The 25,535-nt window shown below is 46.0% G+C and overlaps 1 protein-coding gene across 1 annotated transcript in view; it reads right to left on the bottom strand.

Annotated features, from left to right (window-relative positions):
• The window catches only part of LOC126469951 (SET and MYND domain-containing protein 4-like), a 201,311-nt gene that overhangs the window by 17,640 nt on the left and 158,136 nt on the right, over nt 1-25,535 (bottom strand). Inside the window, exon 7 of the mRNA XM_050097361.1 lies at nt 7,802-8,027. Coding sequence (XP_049953318.1) covers nt 7,802-8,027 — 226 coding nt within the window. The remainder of the gene's footprint in view (nt 1-7,801; nt 8,028-25,535) is intronic.

Raw genomic sequence — 25,535 nt, 5'->3', positions numbered from 1 at the left:
AGCTTGTCAATTTAACCTTGTATGTTTCATGTTGTATGTTAACCGGGGGCCTAGAAACGACGGAGAGGCTTCGTCCCCACCGCAGCCGCAGTGGTCCACAACCCCACGACGACTACCGCAGTCCACTTCACCCTTCCGCCGGCCCACACCGAACCCAGAGTTATAGTGCGGTTCGGCCCCCGGTGGACCCCCCTCCCACCCCCTCCCCCCAGGGAACGTCTCACACAAGACGAGCGTAACCCCTATGTTTGCGTGATAGAGTAATGGTGGTGTACCCGTACGCGGAGAACTTGTTTGCGCAGCATTCGCCGATATAGTGTAGCTGAGGCGGAATAAGGGGAACAAGCCCGCATACGCCGAGGCAGATGGAAAACCGCCTAAAAACCAACCACAGACTGGCCGGCTCACCTCGACACAAGTCCGCCGGGCGGATTCGTGCCGGGGATCAGGCACTCCTTCCCACTCCGGAACAATTTAACCTTACCTTTGGCACTAGCGGGAATGGCTACAAATGCAGGTATAGCATTTCTAACATCGACTTTGGCACTGTGTTTAAAGAAGGAGAAAACAAGACACTGGTCCATGGAATGGTTTAAAATGAGAGAGAAATATACAACTGTAAACAGCAGCTTGCACCACGGGACGCACAACGACGTGTTGACTTCGCTCTCCACTTTGTCGCAAGGACTGAAGTTGGCGGGAGCTCGCCCAGGACTATCCTATGGACAGACGAACCTCATTTTTCTCTGACGGGTGAGGCGAACACACAGAACTGCCCAGTGTGGGGATCTTCACCTCCAGTCACTGTTGTAATATTTATGACTTAGTCAGCTATCATATTAGGCTCCAAGAAGCTGTTCCCAAAACAGTGGAGATGCAAGAAGTATATAGATGACGAAATGTGGTGTGAGGTACCTGTGACAGATGTTAGATTCGGTACCATTCCCGTGAGAAAGACCGCCTGGATAATGCTGCTGCTCTGCGATTGGCTGCTGTGTACGGAGCAAGGGCGCCGAAACGTTAAAGTATAGTTATTATTATTAGTTAAACTACTCGTTGGAATGACTTCACTTTTTAATATAAATATCTCTCAACAGCTGATTGTCAGTCAGTCATTATAGAATTATTAGAAACAATTTAAATCAAAAACAAAAGACTTACGACATTGCAGACGAAGCACTTCGGAAGCGTTCGGGTCACGCCTTTTTTGGTATGGCGCGCGAAGTTTTTCGGGCTGTTCGTCATTCTGGATTAGGCAGTCGAGAAGAACAGACATGTTGTCTGTCGTAGGATTTGTTTCCAATTTTTATTTAAGTTCCTGTTCGTCACTGTGGATTAGGCAGTCGAGATGTACAGTCATGTTGTCTGTGGCAGGATGTGTTTGCCAGTATTCAGTATTAAAAGATTCACTCCGGTAGTCATGAGGCACAGACACGTGCCACAAATAGTGTAAAGATACATGTTTGATCATGTACTTTGCTGTATCGGAAGGTGTTGTATTAAGATCATGTAGTCTTCTCGTGTGGCTATATTAAAATACGCGAGTGGCATCCCAAAGAAGTTATACATTATTTCAGAACAGAACCTCGCTAATAGTCAGTTTCAGCCTCAAGATACAGAACCTACGAACTGCGTGCTGTTTTCTGCGCTGGGGACATCAACTTGAAGACAGCAGGTTAGTGAACTACAACAGAACCTTCGTATTCCACACAGTGCAGTGGAAACAACTAGGCGCCTCACGTGTACTGCATGCACAGAACAAATGTGCTCAGTGACACGCCACCTGCAGTAATGCAGAGGAGGTAAAGGGGGATGATCGTTATTAACACCAACAATCAATTCATTCTTCCTTTCTTGTGCGTGAAGTTCCTCTGTATGGTGAACGTGTCACCGTATGGTGTGGCTTCGCGGTTACGTTCGTCATTGGCCCATTCTTTTTTGAACAGGCTGGCGCTTACGGACCAAAGACGTGCAGTGTGACTGGCCAGCGTTACTGCAATATGCTTCGCCAACATGTCATACCCGCCCTACAGTTTTCATGCAAGATGGAGCCCGACCTTAAGTCGCTCGTGAAGTTCACCTGCTTCTCCCAAACACATTTGAAAACGATCGAATTATAAGCCGATCGTTCCCAAATGCTTGGCCGGAACGGTCATCTGAGCTTACTCTCTGTGATTTCTGGTTTTGGGACTGCCTGAAGGACAGGATTTACAAGGGGAACATTCACACACGTGTTGATCTGAAGCGCAGCATATCAAGGGAGGCAGCCAGCATACCTACGCACATGTTTCGTTCTGCTGCGTAGAATGCAATTCCGCGCTTTCACACTCTTCTGGACACTGACGCCATAATGAGCTCCTTTTGTAGTGGTAATGATACCGGTATGTAATGGGTATGCTGTACCGTAGCAGCACATTACAAGTGTTTCAACTGGACTGATTCTGTACTATTTCTCTTCCCCATGTCCTTGACATTAATGCTACCAAGTTTGGTACTCGTACAGTAATTTGTTTCCGTGTTATCAAGTGTTAAATAGGGAAAGTTTAATTATAAGCAACCGGTATATATATTGTGAGCCACTTGTGACTACTCACCTCACACACACACACACACACACACACACACACACACATAAATAAGTAGCACGTTTTCACAATCCTATTATCCATAGTGGTACATGTATCAACTCTGTCGTTTTTTCAGACAGAACGATGTAGCTATTTGGTTCCAGAATAGTAATTCTCATTCAGACAACATAACTGTTTGATAGATTTAAAGCTGTGAACACTCTGACAACCTGCAAAATACAGCTGACTACTTGTCCAGATGAAAGCATATTATCAATGTCTTTGACGAATTATAAGATATTTGAAATGAAAAAGTTCAGAAAGAAACAAAATATTGTTATACTACTTGCTGTGAATTTTTTTCATATTTTACTGGTTGTTGAGGTGTAGAAAGAAAATCCTTTGATAAGTTTCCGTTCCAGCTGTTCATTACCAAAAATACACTGGAGTACAGGATTATCTGCAATTGCAACAAGAGTGAGAACTTATTGTCCCCTGACTTGTTATCTTTATTTTTCAGAGGGGAGTCATGCTGAGTAAGACATTTCTCTTGTTACCATGATAAATTTTTACTTCTTTTGCCAAAACATAACGGAGTTTACACAACTTAATTTCACTAACATACTAAGGCAGCTGAAAATGCAACAAAATTCTAAATCATAGTCTATTATTAAACAAGCATCTGACGTCAAGACAAGTCAATAGCTTACGAAATAGCTCATTGACTTACTTAATTCCTTTTGCCCCTTTGGGGGCATAGGGCATCCAGGAGAACTCACCAACCGTCTCTGTCTTTGGCCATATGCCTCAATTCTGCCCACAACTTGCCAACTCTTTTTGCTTCCCCTTCCACTGTCCTCTTCCATGTGTCCCTAGGTCTTCCTCTCTTCCTTGTTCCCTGGGGATTCCATTCCAATGCTTTTTTCTCGATAGCTCCATCTGGTTTTCTCAATGTGTGCCCCGATCGCCCCCACTTTGTCTCTCGAATCTGGTCTTCTACAGGTATCTGGTTTGTTATTCGCCAGAACTCCTCATTACATATTTTTTCTGGCCACTAGATATTCCTGATGTGTCAGAGACATTTATTTGTGCAGCTTTGTAACGGGGATGTTATCTTTTTATCCATTTTCCAGCTTTCACTAGCGTACAGAAGGACAGCCTTCACATTTGTATTAAAAACACGGATTTTTATTTTGTACCTGATATTTCTATTTTTCCATATTGGATACAATTGTATGAAGGCAGCATTTGCCTTTTCAATACCGTTTTTCACCTCATCTCCAGCTCCATCATCTTCCGTCACTATACTACCCAGATACAGAAATGAGTTGACAGTCTCCACCCGCTGCTCCTCTATTAACAGTGGCACCTCCATGTCCTCTGAATTTACTCTCATTTCCTTTGTTTTGCCTATATTTGTATTGAGGCCAACAGTCTCTGCTCCTTCTTTCAGCAAGTTTAATTTAGCTTGCATATAAGTTAGCCTTTGATCTAATAAAACTAGATCGTCTGCAAAATCCTAATCCTCCAGAGGTTCATGGATCCCCCATTGGATTCCTCGTCTCCTGCCTTCTGTGACTCTTCTCATAACTGAGTCTACAACAAGTAGAAAAAGTGTTGGTGATAAAATGCAACCCTGCCAGACTCCAGTTGTAACTTTTATGGGCTCTGTCGTGTTTCCCTTGTGGAGTAAGCTACATTTGTAGCCATCATATAGATCTTTTATGATGTTTAAGATCTTCTGTGGTATATTATACTTCCGCAACACCTGCCAGAGCACTTTATATTTCATGGAATCGAAGGCCTTTGAAAATCAATGAATGGTTGCTTGGAATTCTTTGCTTTGTTCTAAAATAATCTTAAGAGTGTCAATAAGACCAACACAACTGCGTTGTGCCATAAAATCGGCCTGTTCTTTACGCAGACGATTTTCAAGAGACTCTTTAATTCCATTTAAAATAACTCTGGTGAGGACCTTACTGGGCACTGAAAACAATGTAATACCACGCCAGTTGTTACAGACTGACAAATTTCCGTTTTTTTGGGAGCTTTACTACCAAACCTTTTTTCCACTCCTTTGGAGATTTCTCTTCAAGCCAAATATGCTCCAAAAAGGGATGGAGCATTTTAACAGTACTTTCAATATCGTCTTTTAAGAGCTCCGGTGTTATGTTGTCTAGGCCTGGAGCCTTTGCATTCTTTAGGGGTTTTAAAGCAATCCTAATTTCGTCCATTGTGGGGCACTGCAGATTTACATCTTGATCTTCTTCGACTTCCTCTGGAACATCTCTTACCTGTTCCTCTTAGTTGTCTTCACAATTTAACAGTTCCTTGAAGTGCTCCTACCATCTCTTTAGCTGTGTCTGTTGAGTTGTAAAGCATCATTCCATCCTTGTTCTTAACTGGTCCTTCACGTCTGAAGTTCTTCATTGACAACCGTTTGGTTATATTGAAGAGCTCTTTCATATTTCCTTGTCTTGCTGCCTCTTCTGCTAACTTTGCTTCCTCATCCATCCATTTCGTTTTATCTCGACGTAGCCATATTTTCACTTTTTTGTTCGCCTCCGTGCATTCTTTATGCGCTTCGCTCTTCTGCGCTCTTGTCTTACAAAGATTTAACTTAAGTTTTAGTTCTTTCCGGTGGCTGATTTCATTCCATGTAGCATCGGAGATCCATTCCTTCCTTTGATGTGCCTTAAATCCTAAGATTTTTCCTCTCACATCTAAATAACTGTCTTTGATTGTTTTCCAACCTGTTTCAATTCCTTCTTCCATAAACTTTCCTTCAGAGAGGACCTGGAATCTGTTTTATAGTTCAAGGGAAAATGTTTCTTTGCTCTGTTGATCTTTTAACCTTGCCACATACATTTTCTTGCTCCTATGATTGGTTCTATTTGCCACTATCTTCAGTCTGAATTCCGCCAAAACTAGGTGGTGATCACTTCCAACGTCTGCTCCTCTTCTATTTCTGACATCTAACAGAGAGTGTAGAAACTTGCATCTTATGGCTATGGAGAAACCCACGTTATCTTATGGCAGTTGCGATGTGGAAACAATGTGCCTCCAATGACTACGTCATGTTCAGCATACGTATCTATCAACAGTTCACCATTTACATTTCTTATCTCTGTGCCATGTACACCCATGATATGTTCAAGCCTTTCATTTTCTGAACTAACTTTTGCGTTCAAGTCACCCATTAAAATTTTTATGTCCCTAGAATTTGTTTGTCTAAGGACTCCGTTAAGCTCTGTATAATATGCATCTTTTAATTCTCCTTCATCGGTTTCAGTAGGTGTATCGCATTGAATTTCAGTGACATATCGCACATTTGTTTTAAAGCGTGCTGTTACTATCCGTTCTGAGACTGTTTTCCACTCCTGCAAGCTCTTCCTGCTGCTTTTAGGTAGTAAGATCCCTACACCATTCCTATGCATCGCGTCCTCTCCTGTCTTGACTCGCATACAGCAGCACTCCACCATTTTGTGTTTGGAATTCCCCAGATTCTGGCCACCTTATTCTGCTTAGTCCCAATATATCTAGTCGGTAGTTCACCATCTCTTTTTCAACCTGTTTTAGCCTTCCTGCCTCTCTCAACGTCCTTACATTTCAGAAACCAATACGGGTTTTTCTTTTCAGGCCAAAGGTCATATCCTTAAGATCCATCCAGCTGTTTGTCTTTTTAGTTTCTGTGACATGTGTTTTTTGGTGGTGCGGATTATCAGCCCACAGTCCCCGAGTGCCCTGGTGTGGCTGCCACGTCATGGCCTGGACACCTGCCAAGGTTTTATTTCAGGGCCTTACCCCTCAAATAGCTTGTCTTCACCGCGACTACAGAACGCTATCCATCCCTTTGCAGCAAGGCCTATGTGCATCACCACTGTCTTGGTTTCGAAGGATCTTCCGCTGTCCACATTAGGGGACTGTACCTGCTGCCACACAATCACTGAGCGTAAAAGGAAAGGAAGGGAGAGAATAGGATAGGATAGGATAGGACACTAGACTGGACGTTGTGAGACACACTTCGTCTGGATCCTCCATGGAGACCTGTCCGGCTTGGGAGGCCCTGCTGGTAGTTAGACCACCACCGGTATAGCCCTCCACTTCATTGGATCGCATAGGCCCCCTCGTCCACACGGACAGTGTTTCGTTAAGGCGGTGTCTCCTGAGGGGGAAATAGCTCATTGGCAGTATAAAAATAATTGTGTAGCCTCTTCACTTACATCATTGCCCACCCACACGCTGTTGATAGCTTTCTATTGTAATATACACAACAGTTTCATATATTAGGGGCACGCCAAAATACTCTTCTTTTGTGTATTGTCATTTGTTAAAATCTTGTTTCCATATCTTGAACTGTTTATAAAATATGATAGATGATATGAATAATTCACTATCACTGTATTCCTAGCACATGCAAGTGGAAAAAAACTACACAAAGCCCACTTTCTCAAGATAGGAGCCTCCTAAATGGTTCAAATGGCTCTGAGCACTATGGGACTTAACATCTGAGGTCAACAGTCCCCTAGAACTTAGAACTACTTAAACCCAACTAAGCTAAAGACATCACACACATCCATGCCCGAGGCAGGATTCGAACCTGCGACCGTAGCGGTCGCGCGGTTCCAGACTGAAGCGCCTAGAACCCCACGGCCACACCGTAGGAGCCTCCTAGCTCTAAAGAAAAATTCAGTGTCAGTTATTTTCATACACAGCAGTGTATGGCCTATTATGCACCAAACACAGACTTATAACGACCCATATTTTTCATAGTGAACTTTTCGAATTTTCTGCCATAGGTTATTTGAATTCAAAGTATCACAATAGCAATGACCATAAAGATAAGCAGTTCTCTTCGAATTTGATACATAACTCTACAACGACGAAATAACCTTTTTTTTTTACCGAATCGTTTCTGTAAAGTCGTTTGAGAAAGATTGCTGAGTAGCTGACATGCGCGCACTCTAGTTTTGTCAGTGGAGCACGTCGGACAACCTGCACTGCCGCAGCGAGCAAACGATATTCCGTTCTTTCAGGCTAGGCTGGCAGTGCGTGTCCGCTGCGGTCGGCGCACCCACCCGGCTGCCAGCTGCCCCATTAGATTAAATGGCGATGTTCTTCGCACTGGTTCAGGCCGTCTCACTCTGGCCTCCGCTAAGCGGGTAACCTGCACGCCCTGGATGTGGAAGGGGCATATGGTGCGTATAGCAGATGATATGTGTGTGTGTACCCACCTTGTCGTGAGGCGAGGCGAGCAGCTGCTCGGAGAGCTGGTAGGCGTTGCAGGAGCAGGCCTGCATGCGCGCCAGCAGGCGGCCGGCCAGCTGCTCTGCCTCAGCACGCTGCTCCGGCGCCGGCAGCAGGCGCCGACCCACGCAGGCGGCCGCCACGGCCCGCCGCAGAAAGTCATTCGGCGTGCGCTGCTCTGCGTGCGTCACCTGGTCGCGCACCCGCCTCGCGCTGCCGCACCATACGTTACCAAATGTTCAGTTTTCCACGTCACAAATCACAGAAACGTATAAGGGGCAATTAAAAAGTTTCCGCTCGAAGGCCGTACAGTCTAGAATCGGTATGCCAGACAGGCAAAATCGCCCTGAGCACTGAGGCAATCATCTTATTTTTCCATAAGGCCAGTATTACACTGTCAAATTTCTTTGTCAAATATCTTTGTCAAAGAAATTTAATGTGATAGGAAATTTTGTCAAATCTCGTCTGTAGACAAATAAATTTGATCAAATCTAGGGCCTCGCTGCATATTTGATCAAAGAAGTTGCTTGTCTTCTGTTCACTGCAATGTGTCATGTTACCACGTGGAGCGCTAGCATCGCTGCGGCGTTCTGTCATTTGTAGTGTTTTTATAAACATTGCCGGTAAATACAATTGGTGTGAACCGACAACTACAAAATTAATAGAGATGTATGAAGCTGATGAGGCGCTCTTCAACATGAGGCACCAAAATACAAAAATAGATTAAGAAGATTGGAGACCTATCCTAACCTAACCTAACCTAACCTAACTCTCTCCTGTAGCAAGGAATCGGAGTGTTACAGTGAGCCTGACTTCTGGAGATATAGCAGTTCTTAAGTGAGTATTGTGCTTTGTGATATGAGGATACACTTCACTGAGCACATACTGAAATGTATGCTCATCCATTCTTAAGTAACTGATGTACGACTTGATGTCCCCCACTATAATCTCACGTAACAAGTTTTGTTGAATGCTTTTATCGTGTCGTCGTAAAACCCACGGCTTCACCCAGGTATGTTTCTTTTTTATCCCCTGCTTCTCTTCCACGTGTGCACACAGTGCCATTGTGATACATCTCTCACCTGAGTTGGCGCAACTTCTACCTCCTAGATCGAACGGTGTGTCGTCGAATCGTGACCAGCACGAAACTTAGCGCACAATTCCACAACGGGGGGTTTCGACAGACATGCTGCCCCATACATCTTCTTGATTCTCTGATGGCTGTCTATCGGTGTTAGTTCTTTGGAAGCCGAGAAAAGAATAACAGCACACTGCTTCTGTTTGGGCGCATTTGATAGTAACGTCCACACAGTTCACGTTTATGTATTCACTGCATGCATGTCGGAAAGACATAAATGCCACACTTATTTCTTGCCCACTTGTCGGTACTTATATACCCGCAACGGCGTCGCGCTACGTTGGATATACCCTGCAGCGATGCCCTCAAACAGAAACTTGTTGATCGCCCCTTATAGTATTCTATAATTAAATTATCAATGAGTCACAACTGGAAGGAGACGTCTCATACAAGCATCTGGGTATTCGTTTTATAACTTCATATGCCTTTTTCTTGCAGCAGTATAATATTTATTTATCTTAAACCAGATGTATTTCCGAGGTATACAGACTTTCATAGTGTTGCCTCGAGGAGAAGATAAATTAATGGAGTGCTAAACAAATGTCGTGTGACTACCCGTCGGGTAGACCGTTCGCCGGGTGCAAGTCTTTCGATGTGACGCCACGTCGGCGACTTTCGCGTCGATGGGGATGAAATGATGATGATCAGGCCCTTAGGATTGACATTCTGTCGCGCTGACCACTCAGCTACCGGGGGCGGACAATGAAGTGCTTCCATCATTAAAGTTAAAATCTTCTGGGTTGTTAGGCCGCGTCATATTTCCTCTAAAATAATCGGCGTGTCGACCCCTTTGCTGGGATCTTCTTCTGGATGTTTCGGTGTCCACTATTGCTAGAACAGTGCTGTGTTCTAGCAATAGTGGACGCCGAAACATCGTGAAGAAGATCCTAGCAAATGGGTCGATAAAATAAATGCCATGTGGCTAGGGCCTTCCGGCGGGTAGACCGTTCGCCTGGTGCAAGTCTTTCGAGTTGACGCCACTTCGGCGACTTGCGTGTCGACGGGGATGAAATGATGATGATTAGGACAACACAACACCCAGTCCCTGAGCGGAGAAAATCTCCGACCCAGTCGGGAATCGAACCCGGGCTGTTAGGCATGACAATCCGTCGCACGGACCACTCGGCTACCAGGGGCGGACAATGGGTCGATACATCGATTATTTTAGAGGAAATATGACAGTGCCTAACAACCCAGGAAATATAAGAAGAAAGTTGTCTCCCTCACCTAGACGTTTTGGTTAGGCGGAAGAAAGATGTCTCCCATGCATTTATAATTGTCGAGTTGTCATCACCCATCGCGAAATATGGGTGTGCTCAAAACACCAGTACACGTACGTCACACAGTTTCAGATTCATATTGTTTGCCTAAAGAGCTCACTCATATAAAGACAGTGATCAGGGAAAATGAATGTTTTACCTAGAAGATAAACAGAGCGCTTAGAGTTAAAGACAAAAACCAGAAAGTGGATAGAGAGGAGGGCACGCCGGCAATATCCCCAGCTTTTCTTCCATTTGCTGGCAATATTTCGTTCAAAATAGCCAGAATACTCCGGTAATTTCGGTTTAAAGTGGTTTTCTAAACACTGTGTAAGATTGCAGAACTTCTGGGATCAATGAAGGCTGGAATTGACAAACAACTTGTCAATGTGGATCGGCTTACAAAGAGTACAACACGCGTACCATGGAAGAACGCCGCACTGAACATCAAAGCTACACTCGCCTTTTGCAGCCAACCCAGGCTGCTATTGGTGAACATAGTTTCCTCACCGGACATTCAAAGGAGTACGATAAAACAATAATTTTGGCCACAGATACATCTTTTAGGGAGCCCTTATTAAAGAATCAGTGGAAACACGCATGGCGGGAAATGTGATGAACTGCGATAGCGGTTACCGGTTGGATAATGCGTGTAACTCCATCATTCCACAATTTGCTTCGAACGAAGACGACAGAGTACACTAATGGCCACGGTTAGCGGCAAACCTGAGGACAGCTGAGTTCCGCAGTTTCACATGCGAGGACACTGCACGCCGAGGAACGTGATCAGTCTGTCACAACGATCGCAGAATGCTAATAATTTGTGGGACGGGGGAAGTCTGCGTCAGTCTTCGACGACTCACCTGAGCAGGTGCCAAGTCGAAATATACACTCCTGGAAATCGAAAAAAGAACACATTGACACCGGTGTGTCAGACCCACCATACTTGCTCCGGACACTGCGAGAGGGCTGTACAAGCAATGATCACACGCACGACACAACGGACACACCAGGAACCGCGGTGTTGGCCGTCGAATGGCGCTAGCTGCGCAGCATTTGTGCACCGCCGCCGTCAGTGTCAGCCAGTTTGCCGTGGCATACGGAGCTCCATCGCAGTCTTTAACACTGGTAGCATGCCGCGACAGCGTGGACGTGAACCGTATGTGCAGTTGACGGACTTTGAGCGAGGGCGTATAGTGGGCATGCGGGAGGCCGGGTGGACGTACCGCCGAATTGCTCAACACGTGGGGCGTGAGGTCTCCACAGCACATCGATGTTGTCGCCAGTGGTCGGCGGAAGGTGCACGTGCCCGTCGACCTGGGACCGGACCGCAGCGACGCACGGATGCACGCCAAGACCGTAGGATCCTACGCAGTGCCGTAGGGGACCGCACCGCCACTTCCCAGCAAATTAGGGACACTGTTGCTCCTGGGGTATCGGCGAGGACCATTCGCAACCGTCTCCATGAAGCTGGGCTACGGTCCCGCACACCGTTAGGCCGTCTTCCGCTCACGCCCCAACATCGTGCAGCCCGCCTCCAGTGGTGTCGCGACAGGCGTGAATGGAGGGACGAATGGAGATGTGTCGTCTTCAGCGATGAAAGTCGCTTCTGCCTTGGTGCCAATGATGGTCGTATGCGTGTTTGGCGCCGTGCAGGTGAGCGCCACAATCAGGACTGCATACGACCGAGGCACACAGGGCCAACACCCGGCATCATGGTGTGGGGAGCGATCTCCTACACTGGCCGTACACCACTGGTGATCGTCGAGGGGACACTGAATAGTGCACGGTACATCCAAACCGTCATCGAACCCATCGTTCTACCATTCCTAGACCGGCAAGGGAACTTGCTGTTCCAACAGGACAATGCACGTCCGCATGTATCCCGTGCCACCCAACGTGCTCTAGAAGGTGTAAGTCAACTACCCTGGCCAGCAAGATCTCCGGATCTGTCCCCCATTGAGCATGTTTGGGACTGGATGAAGCGTCGTCTCACGCGGTCTGCACGTCCAGCACGAACGCTGGTCCAACTGAGGCGCCAGGTGGAAATGGCATGGCAAGCCGTTCCACAGGACTACATCCAGCATCTCTACGATCGTCTCCATGGGAGAATAGCAGCCTGCATTGCTGCGAAAGGTGGATATACACTGTACTAGTGCCGACATTGTGCATGCTCTGTTGCCTGTGCCTATGTGCCTGTGGTTCTGTCAGTGTGATCATGTGATGTATCTGACCCCAGGAATGTGTCAATAAAGTTTCCCCTTCCTGGGACAATGAATTCACGGTGTTCTTATTTCAATTTCCAGGAGTGTAGTAGAGTGTAGCAATGTAAGACCAGTTGCAGTCCCATAACTTCTCTGATCATTTATTTACCTTCCAGATGTGTTTCGTCTTTTATAGTTAAGACATGTGAGTATTTAGTGGATTCACTAGTTATCTGGCTCTCCAGCACAAAATCTGCATTTGCTCTCACCTAATCATAGGGTAGAGGGGACACTTCCACTACACTCACGAAATGTCGGCATATACACTGCCTGACATAAAAACTGAAGCAACCAGAAGACAAGGTCGGATGTCATTGTAACTTTGTACCCAAACGCACCATTGGTGGGTATGTGCAAGATTAGAGTTGCAATTCTCTGTAACACGTAGCACGGCCGCCAGAGTTCATTAGTCTTTTTGGTTCGTGTTTAGCTTTCTTACCAAGCCAGGTGCGCTATACAAGCGGCGTGAACGGCATCAGATACTGAGTGATCACAATAAACGACACGGAGAGGCCGCATACTCGTCAGAGACAGCGTTATCAGCACCTGACAAAGTTTGAGAGGAGTCTTAATGTACAGTGAAGCGCCAAAGAAATTGGTATACGCATGCGTATTCAAATATAGAGATATATGAACGGGCAGAATACGGCGCTGCGCTCGGAAACTCCTATATAAGACAAGAACTGTCTGGAGCAGTTGTTAAGTCGGTTACTACTGCAATAATGGCAGGTTATCAATATTCAAGTGAGTTTGAACGTGGTGTTATACTCGGCGCACGAGCGATGGGACACAGAATCTCTGAGATAGCGATGAAGTGGGGATTTTCCCGTACAAACCATTTCACGAGTGTACCGTAAATATCAGGAATCTGGTAAAACATCAAATCTCCGACATCGCTGTAGCCGGAAAAAGATCCTGCAAGAACGGGACCAACGACGACGGAAGAGAATCGTTCAGCGTGACAGAAGTGCAACCCTTCCGCAAATTGCTGCAGATTTCAATGCTGGGCCATCAACAAGTGTCAGCGTGCGAACCATTCAACGAAACATCACCGATATGGGCTTTCGGAGCCGTAGGCCCACTCGTGTACCATTGAGGACTGCACGACACAAAGCTTTACGCCTCGCCTGGGCCCTTCAAGACCGACATTAGACTGTTCATGACAGGTTGCATGCTCGGACGAGTCTCTTTTCAAATTGTATCGAGTGGATGGCCGTGGACGGGTATGTAGACAACCTCATGAATTCATGGACCCCGCATGTCAGCAAGGGACTGTTCGAGATGGTGGAGGCTCTGTAATGGTGTGGTGCATGAGCAGTGTGAGTGATATGGGACCCCTGATGCGTCTAGATACGACTCTGAGAAGTGACACGTACGTAAGCAGCTTGTCTGATCATCTGCACCTATTTATATCCATTGTGCATTCCGACGAACTTGGGCAATTCCACACCCCACACGTCCAGAATTGCCACAGATTGGATCCAGTAACACTGTTCTTAGTTTAAAACTTCCGCTGGCCACCAAACGCCCTAGACATGAACATTATTGAGCATGTCTGGGATGCCTTGCAACCTGCTGTTCAGAAGAGATCTCAATCCCCTCTTACAATTACGGATTTATGGACAGCCTGCAGGATTCAAAAATGCTTTAAATGGCTCCGAGCACTATGGGACTTAACATCTAAGGTCCTCTAGAACTTAGAACTATTTAAACCTAACTAACCTAAGGACTTCACACACATCCATGCCCGAGGCAGGATTCGAAACTGCGACCGTAGGAGTCGCGCGGTTCCGGACTGAAGCGCCTAGAACCGCTCGGCCACCGCGGCCGGCCCTGCAGGATTCATTTCGTTAATTCCCTGCAGCACAACTTCAGACGTTAGTAGAGTCTATGCACGTCGTGTTGCGGCACTTCTGCGTGCTCGCGGGGGCCCTACACGATATTGAGCAGTTGTACCAGTTTCTTTCCCTCTTCAGTGTATACGAGATGTGGCTAGAAAAAAACCGGACTAGTACTGGTGAAACAATAAAACGAATGCAATAAGGCTGAAAGTCGCGTGGCCTGTCACGTGACTCTCGCTCCGCCTACTGCTCGAGTTTCATCTGCCTCCTGCACTCAGTCTGCCCGTGGCGTCTGTTTTAAGTAGTTGACGTTTTGTCTGTGCGTCGGAAAATGTTGAGTGTACAGAAAGAACAGCGTGTTAACATCAAATTTTGTTTCAAACTAGGAAAATCTGCAAGTGAAACGTTTGTAATGTTACAACAAGTGTACGGCGATGATTGTTTATCGCGAACACAAGTGTTTGAGTGGTTTAAACGATTTAAAGATGGCCGCGTAGACACCAGTGATGACGCTCGCACTGGCAGACCATTGTCAGCAAAAACTGATGCAATCATTGAAAAAATCGGTAAACTTGTTCGACAAGATCGCCGTTTAACAATCAGAGCAGTCTGAGTTAACAGGAGTTGACAAGGAAAGTGTTAGGCAGATTCTCCATGGAAGTTTCAACATGAACAAAGTGTGTTCAAAAATGGTTCCAAAGTGTCTCACAATTGAACAGAAGGAACGCCGAAGAATGATTTGTTCTGACATCCTGGAAAACATTGAAAGTGATCCCACCTTCTTACAAAATGTTATTACTTGCGATGAATCGTGGTTTTTTACTTACGATCCCGAAACTAAACGCCAATCGATGCATTGGAAAACTCCTGGTTCTCCACGACAAAAAAAAGCACGAATGTGAAAATCGAAATTCAAGGCAATGATGATTGTTTTTTTTTTTACATCAAAGGGATTGTGCACATTGATTGCGTACCAGAGGGACAAACAGTGAATCAGCATTACTACATTAGCGTCCTGGCTACCCTACGTGAGCGAGTACGGAGAAAACGGAACGATTTGTGGAGAAAAAAGTCATGGATCCTTCACCAAGACAATGCCCCAGCTCACAGTGCGTTGTCAGTGAAGACGTTTTTGGCAAAACACAACATTCCCATCTTAGATCATCCACCCTACTCACCTGATTTGGCCCCCTGTGACGTTTTTCTTTTCCCTAAAGTCAAGTCAGCTTTGAAAGGAACTAGATTTGAGACTGTTGAAGCAGTAAAAGAAAAAGCGACGGAAGTAATGTATGGACCTACCGAAAATGATCTGCAGCATTGCTTTGAACAGTGGAAAATTCGTATGGAGCGGTGTCGAGACCAAGGTGGAGAGTACATTGAAGGAGATGACATGAAATTGTAAATAATTGTAAATACATGTTTTTTCCAGCATCAGTCCGGTTTTTTTCTAGCCGCACCTCGTACCTCCAATGTGTGGGCATATCGTATCGTGCAATATCCAGATTTTTGGTGCTTTCATATGTGATAGTGGGTGGGTGTTGGACTGCATCGGAACGTGAGAGCAGGCATTTCTGCTCCTTCCATCCGAGAACAAGTAATGGACTCCCTGCGACATCTGTGTCATCCCACACAATTGGTCGGATATTAGCAGCAGCCGCACTAGGGAATTACCGTCCCGTGCGTATGCTGCCGTTAACAAAACGGCTGTGTTTGTAGTGGTGACTGGAAAGCATGGACTGCTGATGAGTGGCAGCGCATTGTTTTCAGCGATGAATCGCCATCCTGCACTACTCCGGATGACCATCGTCGGCGAGTATGGCAGCGACCAGAGAAGAGTTCCCTTTCTTTCTATGGAGAGGCATAGAGGTGTGACTCCTAACGTCAGGGTGCGAGGGACGATCGCGTATGGCTTCAGGGCATGGCTAGTGGTGACTGAGGGAACTCTGGCGGAGCAACGGCACGTCATTGGCATACTACATCCTCGCGTGTTACCCATCTACATCTACATCTACATGGTTACTCTGCAATTCACACTTAAGTGCCTCGCAGAGGGTTCATCGAACCATTTTCATACTATCAGTAAACACTTCCGGGCTAAGTTGCCGTGGTCGATCTGTAGAAATTCTTCTCCCTGACGTCTCGTTCTCAACTACGGAGAACATCTTCCGAGGTGAGTCGACGACTGGCTGCTAGGACGCAGACGCACATGATCGAGGACTGAATCCTCAGCTGGGGGCGAAGTTCTAGCGCTTTGTGCGCTTCACCTTCTTAGATGATGTGGTGAAAATGTGGGATGTCATGGTGGGTAGGAGCTGCGGCTGCCGCTTATATGGAGATCGTAGAGGGCGCCACCACACGTCACGTGGCGTCGATGTGTGGCTATCTCTGGCTATCGACGCCACGTGACGTGTGGTGGCGCCCTCTACGATCTCCATATAAGCGGCAGCCCCAGCTCCTAGCAGCCAGTCGTCGACTCACCTCGGAAGATGTTCTCCGTAGTTGAGAACGAAACGTTAGGGAGAAGAATTTCTACAGATCGACCACGGCAACTTAGCCCGGAAGTGTTTACCGATAAAGACGCCGGCCGTGAAAGCCTACATGGGATGATTTTCATACTACTTCTCTAACATTCCACTCTCGAATGACGCCTAAGAAAAAGGACCACCTAAATCTTTCCGTTCGAGCTCTCATTTCTCTTATTTTATTATGATGATCATTTCTCCCTACGTAGGTGGGTGTCAACAGAATATTTACGCATTCGGAAGAGAAAGTTGGTGATTGAAATCTCGTCAATAGATCTTGCCGCAAAGAAAACAGTCTTTGTTTCAGATCATCTGAGGATTTTACTGGACGGTAAATTACAGCGTCATCTGCCACCCCAACTCGCGTATCATTTCAGTGACACTCTCACCCCTATTGCGTGATAACACGAAACGAGCTGCCCTTCATTGCTCTTTTTCGATGTCCTGCGCCAATCCTACCTGGTAAGGATCCCATACCGCGCAGCAATGTTCCAGCAGAGGACGGACAAGGGTAATGTAGGCTGTCTCATTAGTGGGTTTGTCGCATCTTCTAAGTGTTCTACCAACAAAGCGCAGTCTTTTTTTCGCCTTTCCCACAATATTATCTATGTGGTCTTTCCAATTTAAGTTGTTCGTAATTGTAATTCCTAGGTATTTAGTCGAATTGACAGCCCTTAGGTTTGTGCGATTTATCGTATACCCTAAAGTTATCGGATTTCTTTTAGTACCCGTGTGGATGACCTCGCACTTTTCTTTGTTTAGTGCTAATTGCCACTTTTCGCACCATACAGAAATTCTCTCTAGATCATTTTGTAATTGGAATTGATCATCTGAGGATTTTACTGGACGGTAAATTACAGCGTCATCTACAAACAATCTAAGGGGGCTGCTCAGATCACCACCTAGATCATTTTTATAAATCAGGAACAGCAGAGGGCCTATGACACTACCTTGCGGAACGCCAGATATCACGTCTGTTCTACTCGATGATATACCATCTATCACTACGTACTGTGACTTCTCTGAGAGGAAATCACGAATCAGTCACACAACTGAGACGATACTCCATATGGACGCAATTTGATTAATAGTCGCTTGTGAGGAACGCTATCAAAAGCGTTCTGGAAATCTAGGAATATGGAATCAATCTGAGATCCCATGTCTACAGCACTCATTACTTCATGGGAATAAAGAGCTAGCTGTGTTGCACAAGAACGATATTTTCTGAATCTATGTTGGTTATGTATCAATAAGTCTTTTTCTTCAAGGTGATTCATAATGTTTGAGTACAGTATATGCTCCAAAATCCCACTGAAAATTGAAGTCCGTGATATGGGTCTGTAATTCAGTGGGTTACTCCTATTTCCTTTCTTGAATATTGGCGTGACCTGTGCTACTTTCCAGTCTTTAGGAACAGACTTTTCGTCAAGTGAGCGGTTGTACATGATTGCTAAGAAAGGTGCTATTGTGTCTCCATACGCTATTATGCTACCGTGTTGGGGTGCCATTTTTAAACAGGGCAATACTCATCTACACGTGGTACGTGCCGCTATGAACTGCCTACATTATGTTGAGGTAATCTTGTTGTAAGAAATATCCGCAGATCTGTCCCTTATAGAACATGCTTGGGTCCAGATCGGATGTCAGCTCTGTGCCAGTGACATTATACAGGATACCAGGGATCAGTTACAACAATTTTGTGCCAGCTTGCCTCAGGAGAAGAGAGAACTGATTTATAACGAACTTCTCAACCGAATCAGTGCATGCATCCGGGCCAGAGGAGTACATCATCATCCTGATAAGTGGGCTCACTCACTCAAGTTCTTTATAAATCTGACTCGGTTTTCCAGTCACCTAACAAGGGAACCTCCCCATCGCACCCCCCTCAGATTTTGTTATAATTTGGCACAGTGGATAGGCCTTGAAAAACTGAACACAGATCAATCGAGAAAACAGGAAGAAGTTGTGTGGAACTATGAAAAAATAAGCAAAATACACAAACTGAGTAGTCAATGGGTAACATAGGCAATATCAAGGATAATGTGGGCACAGGAACGCCGTGGTCCCGTGGTTAGCGTGAGCAGCTGCGGAACAAGAGGTCCTTGGTTCAAGTATTCACTCCAGTAAAAAGTTTAAATTTTTATTTTCAGATAATTATCAGAGTTCAGGCACTCACCCATAATCAATTTCGCTCTCTAAAATTCCAGGAAATGTTCAGATTTGCTTGGACATATGTAGGATTTGACGGTCTACACACGGAAAAATTTGAAAACGTTAAAAACATATGTTTTGACAGAGCACAGAGAAAACTGTGCGACTGTGAAACTGTTGCATTCATTTGTTGCAGTTTATTTGACACACTCTTATGTTTTCATCACTTTTTTGGGAGTGATTATCACATCCACAAGAAAACCTAAATCGGGCAAGGTAGAAGAATCTTTTTACCCATTCGCCAAGTGTGCAAGTTAGGTGGGTCGACAACATATTCCTGTCATGTGATGCACATGCCGTCACCAGTGTCGTATAGAATATATCAGACGTGTTTTCCTGGATCAAATGTTTTCGGTTCCCATTGGAGAGGCACGTCCTTTCGTCTACTAATCGCACGGTTTTGCGGTGCGGTCGCAAAACACAGACACTAAACTTATTACAGTGAACAGAGACGTCAATGAACGAACGGACAGATCATAACTTTGCAAAAATAAAGTAAGTAAACTTTTCGCTCGAGGGTAGACTTGAACCAAGGACCTCTCGCTCCGCAGCTGCTCACGTTAACCACGGGACCACGGCGCTCCTGTGCCCAAAGCATCCTTGATGTTGCCTATGTTGCCCATGGACTACTCAGTTTGTATATTTTGCAAATTTTTTCGTAGTTCCACACAACTTCTTCCTGTTTTCTGGACTGATCTGTGTTCAGTTTTTCAAGGCCTATCCACTGTGCCAAATTATAGCTAAATCTGAGGGGGGGTGCGATGGGGAGGTTCCCTTGTAAGTAACGTCATATACCCTCTCAACTTGCGAAGCTCCATTTCGTATCCTCCTTCCCTTCTGAGGGCTTCATTTTTTTGTCAGCTAGTGTTTTCACGTCCTAAATGACGTGAAACACTTCACTGCTGCTGTGGTAAGAATTTCAGATCCATCAAGGCGGGAGACGCCAAGTGAACAAGCACTGTTCGTACGAAATCTTTCACAGGTCTCGAAACTACCCGTCAAGAGGGCTTCCAGCAACTTGACCATTACTGTGTCTTCCCATGACGCAGCAGCAGGGAGGGGCACGCTGAACACTGGAACAGGAGTCACACTATGTCTGTTTTTCAGACAAGTTATGGTTTTGCATGCCATATCATGATGGAGCCGTCCGTGTGTGCTGGCTCCAAGGAGGACGAACGTTACCAGCTTGCATTCGTCATTGTCATAAGGTCGCAGCGTCTGGAGCGGTGATACCGGGTGCCACTGATAACACAACACTTTCACTTTTCGTTCGCATAGCCGCTAATATGGACAGCAGGCGTTTAATCTCTGACAGGTTAAGGCCGGTGGCTGCGCCCTATCTTCTAGGTATCCGTGAGTTCACCTTTCAGCAAAAAATGTTCAAATGGCTTTGAGCACTATGGAACTTAACATCTGAGGTCATCAGTCCCCTAGAACTTAGAACTACTTAAACCTAACTAACCTAAGGACATCACACACATCCATGCCTGAGGCAGGATTCCAACCTGCGACCTAGCGCCTAGAACCGCTCGGCCACTGCGGCCGGCACCTTTCAAGGTAATGCAAGAGTGCATACTGCTCGGTGTCGTAAAGAGACATGGGTCGTAACATACTTACTTAGAAGCTCACTCTGAGATCAGAGGTGACGAGTGATTTGGGGCCATCCGTGTGCGGCACACGAGCGGCTACGTGCAAGAGCGAGACGGCGATTTGTCAAGCTGAGAATTTTCAGGTCTCTGTGATTAGAGACAGTACAGAATAACTCTGACGTCAGGCTAAGCAGGTAGAGATTGTGAAGGTAAGGAAATGAGACTCTGGTTTATAGCTTCAGTAAGCGTAAAACTTAGGTGAGGCTTACTAGATTCTCCAATCAGTTACCATGACCCGTAACTTTATTAGGATTTGGATTCACACAGTAACGCATGGTACTACAGGCCGCGAATCACGGAATTGCCAAATTCTGTTTCTCTAGTCTACTCTTAGGTTCAGCTGAATTTCACAATGGAAGTGACAAACAGATACAGGCCTGTATAGAAATAGACAAACATAAGAAGGAAACCAATATCCACAGTCGAGGTACATATAGGTAAGAGTTACACTGAGGTGACAAAGGTATCTCCTAATATCGTTTCGGACCGAATTTTGCCCGGCATGATGCAGAAGCTCGACGTGGCATGGACTCAACAAGTCATCGGAAGTCCTCTGCAGAAATAATTAGCAATGCTGCCTCTATAGCTGTCCATAACTGCGAAAGCGTTGCTGGTGCACGAACTGACCTCTCGATAATAGCTCATAAACATACGATGGTATTCATGTCGGATGATCTGGGTGGTCAGATCATCGTCTCGGACTGTCCACAATGTTCTTCAAGCCAATCAAGAAAAAGTGTGGCCTGGTGACATGACGTATCGTTGTTTGGGAAGATGAAGTCCATGGCTGCAAATGGTCTCCAAGTAGTCGAAAATAGCCATTTCCAGTCAATCAAAGGTTCAGTTGGATCACAGGATCTAACCCATTCCATGTAAACACAGCCCACACCGCTATCCAGCCACATTGCCTTGTTGGTGACTTGGATCCAGGCTTTGTGGGGTCTGCGCCACGCTCGAAACTAACCATCAACTCTTACCAACTGAAATCGGGACTCATCTGATCAGGCCACTGTTTTCCAGTCATGAGTGCAGGAAAGATGCTGCAGGTGATGCCGTGCTATTAGCAAAGGCACTCGCGTCGATCGTCTGCTCCATTAGCCCATTAACGCCAAATTACGCCGCACTGTCCTAACGGATAAGTTCGTCGTGCATCCCACATTGATTCCTGTGATTATTTCACGCAGTGTTTGTGGGGTCACCGCCAGACACCGCACTTGCTAGGTGGAAGCCTTTAAATCGGCCGCGGTCCGTTAGTATACGTCGGACCCGCGTGTCGCCACTATCAGTGATTGCAGACCGAGCGCCGCCACACGGCAGGTCTAGAGACACTTCCTAGCACTCGCCCCAGTTGTACAGCCGACTTTGCTAGCGATGGTTCACTGACAAATTACGCTCTCATTTGCCGAGACGATAGTTAGCATAGCCATCAGCTACGTCATTTGCTACGACCTAGCAAAGCGCCATTACCAGTTACTATTGATGCTGTAAAACATGTACCGTCAAGAGCGATGTTCACCAATTATGGATTAAAGTTAAGTATTCCAGCAGCTACGTACGTTTTTTTGTTAGTCTCATTTCCTTGACCTGTTCCAGACCTCACGCCAGCCTGCGTGAGCTAAAACGCGTGCCTTTCGGCTTCCTCTCATAGTGGGTTGGCTGTCTTGCCAATCCACTACAGTGTTGCCTTTATGTTAGCACTGACAACTTTACTTAAACGCCGCATACTCTCGGTCGCTAAGCGTAGGCTGTCGGCCATTGTGTTTTCCGTGGTGAGAGGTAACGCTTGAAATTTGGTATTCGAGGCACATTCTTGACACTGTGGATCTCAGATTTCCGAAATTGAATGTCTCATGCATGTACCTCCAACTGTCGTACCACATTCACAGTCTGTTAATTCCCATCGTGTAGTCATAATCACGTTGGAAATCCTTTCACATGAATCACGTGAGTACAACACACAGCTCCGCCAATACACTGTCCTTTTATATACCTTGTGTATGCGATACTACCGCCAGCTGTATGTGTGCATATCGCTATCCCATGACTTTGTCACTTCAGTGTGCAAATCCCTCTTAGGCTGCAAGGTTGATGAAATGTAAGGCTCACTCACATAGTACCTGATGTAGGCTGCTGTTTATCCGAGGCTGCTGATTGAAACTCCTCTCTCTCTGGAACTCTGCTCTGCCTGACGTTACAGGGCCTCGATATTCGGTATTTGGGCCTGTTTGATTATAGATGGTACGTGATTGTATCGCCTTTTACCATAAATTCGCAATCAGTGAGCTTTAAATCAGCGATTTCCCGAAGTGTATGACCCCACGTACTGAACTGGCGAAAGCTGCCTGAACTGTATGTCTCCATCGAAGTTATAAGGCTTACTTCTAATATTCATACTGACTGTTACTCAGGCCAGCACGTTCTCCAGATCTCTCAAGAACTGAAAGCATCTAGTCATTGTTTGCCGAGAGATTGGCATGCCATCACTTGCCCGCCGCTACGATTGATGAACTCTGGTACTGAGTTAAAGCTGTATGGTAGACTTCGTTTAATTGAGAGAATTCTGGGAAAGTATAGCTCGTCTATAAAGGAGATCGCATATAGAACACTAGTGCGAACCCTTCTTTAGAACTGCTATAGTGTTTAGCATCCTCATCGTGCAGGATTAAAGAAAGAGCCGGCCGCTGTAGCCGAGCGGTTCTAGGCGCTTCAGTCCGGAACCGCGCCGCTGCTACGGTCGCAGGTTTGAAGACTGCTTCGGCCATGGATGTGTGTGCTGTCCTTAGGTTAGTTAGGTTTAAGTAGTTCTAAGTCTAGGGGACTGATGACGTCAGATGTTAAGTCCCATAGTGCTTAGAGCCATTTGAGCCATTTTTTAAAGAAAGACATTGAAGCAGTTCAGAGGCGTTAACTAGATCTGCTACCAGCAAGTTCAATCAGCACTCGAGTATTACCGAGATGCTTCATAAGCTCAAATGGGTTCCCTGGAGAGAAGACGACGTTCTTTTCCTGAATTTGAGGAAATTTAGAGGACCGGCATTTCCGGTTGATTGCAGAAAGCTTCTACTGCTGCCAACGTGCGTTTCGTGTAAGGACCACGAAGACAAGATAAGGGATTAATGCTAGTGCGAAGGCATATTCGTAGTCGTTTTCCCCTCACTCCATTTGCGAGTGGAACAGGAAAGGGAAGGACTAGTAATGGTACAAGGTGCTCTCCACCATGCTCCGTATGGTGGCTTTCAGAGTATGTATGTAGACGTACAGCGGGTGAACAAAAATATGGAAATACCAAGAACACAGCATCATATTATGCCTAACTGTGAGTAGGAAAACTCTTGGTTTCCAAAACAGCTTCCAGTCGTCTCGGAAGGGGTAAATACATGTCCTATGAGCATTTAAAGGGAGCTTTACACAATTCTACCAGCATACAGTGGCAGTTAGGAAACGATGATGGAAGTGAATAGCGATTACGCACTCTTCTTTCCAAATAGGACCACAAAAGCTCAATAAGACCGAGGTCTGGTGACTGGTGGCCAGGGGAGATACGACAATACAGCCTCGTTCTGGACGATGTGAACAAGAGTCCTGTCCTCTGGGAACACATCATCACTGTTGGAGAACAAACATTGTGCCATCTGATGGTCCTGGCTAGCCAGAATGGTCACGTCATCCTTGGCAGTAATGTGACCTTGAAGAGTAACCATGTGACCCACGGAATACCAATATATGGCTGCCCAAGTCGTCATTGAACCACCGTCGTGTTTCGCTCTTGGGACGTAAACTTAGGCGCCCGCCGCTATGGCCGAGCGGTTCTAGGCGCTTCAGTCTGGAATCGCACGACCACTACGGTTGCAGGTTCGAATCCTGCCTCGGGCATAGATGTGTGTGATATCCTTAGGTTAGTTAGGATCAAGTAGTTCTAAGTTCTGGGGGACTGATGACCTCAGATGTTAAGTCCCATAGTGCTCAGAGCCATTTGAACCATTTTTTTTAACGTAAACTTAGCCTCGAGTTTGAAACAGTGTGATACAAGACTCGTCCTACCAAATAAATTATTACATTGCTCCACAGCCCAGGTTTTGTGGCTTCGGCAGCCGGCCGCGATGGGAGAGCAGTTCTAGGCGCTTCAATCCGGAACCGCGCGACTGCTACGGTCCCATGTTGGAATCCTACCTCGGGCATGGATGTGTGTGAAGTCTTTAGGTTAGTCAGGTTTAAGTAGTTCTAAGTTCTAGGGGACTGATGACCTCAGATGTTAAGTCCCATAGTGCTCAGAGCCATTTGAACCATTTGCGGCTTCGGCAGCACGTTTTCCAGTTACGGGGATTTGCGTCACTGATGTGTGGTTTTGGATTTCCAGCTCATCCTGCAATTCTCCGCTTATGGAGCTCCCTTCGTGTTGTTTCGGTGCTGGCAGGGTTCGTAAGTGCGATATTCAGTTCTGTAGTGGCTTTTTAAGTTGTCGTCCTCTTATTTTTCACCACACTTCTCTTCACTGACCGTCTGTCACGATCAGTTAATATCCCCTTTCGTCCGCCATGTCAGTGGGCGGATGACGTTTTTCTGTCTACCCTGTAAGTGGTACAAATCTTCGATGCGGTGCCTCTTTAAACACCAACGAGCCACGTTCGAATTTAGCTAGCTCCGACATAATGCACTCACAACTAGACAGAACACTGTTTCGATCACGATTGACACTTTCAACGTATTGAGGACGTTACAAAGGTGCTGTTAGTGGTCAAAAACAACAGTGCAACCGCAGGCTTGACTACCATCTGTATTTCTCGCGGTGTTTCCATATTTTTGTCCAAGCCCTGTAGATGTAGAATGACGTAGCTAT

The sequence above is a fragment of the Schistocerca serialis genome, chromosome 3 (genome assembly GCF_023864345.2).
Source record: "Schistocerca serialis cubense isolate TAMUIC-IGC-003099 chromosome 3, iqSchSeri2.2, whole genome shotgun sequence".
In the NCBI taxonomy this organism is placed as follows: Eukaryota; Metazoa; Arthropoda; class Insecta; order Orthoptera; family Acrididae; genus Schistocerca; species Schistocerca serialis.
This window is presented reverse-complemented; position numbering and strand designations above follow the sequence as displayed.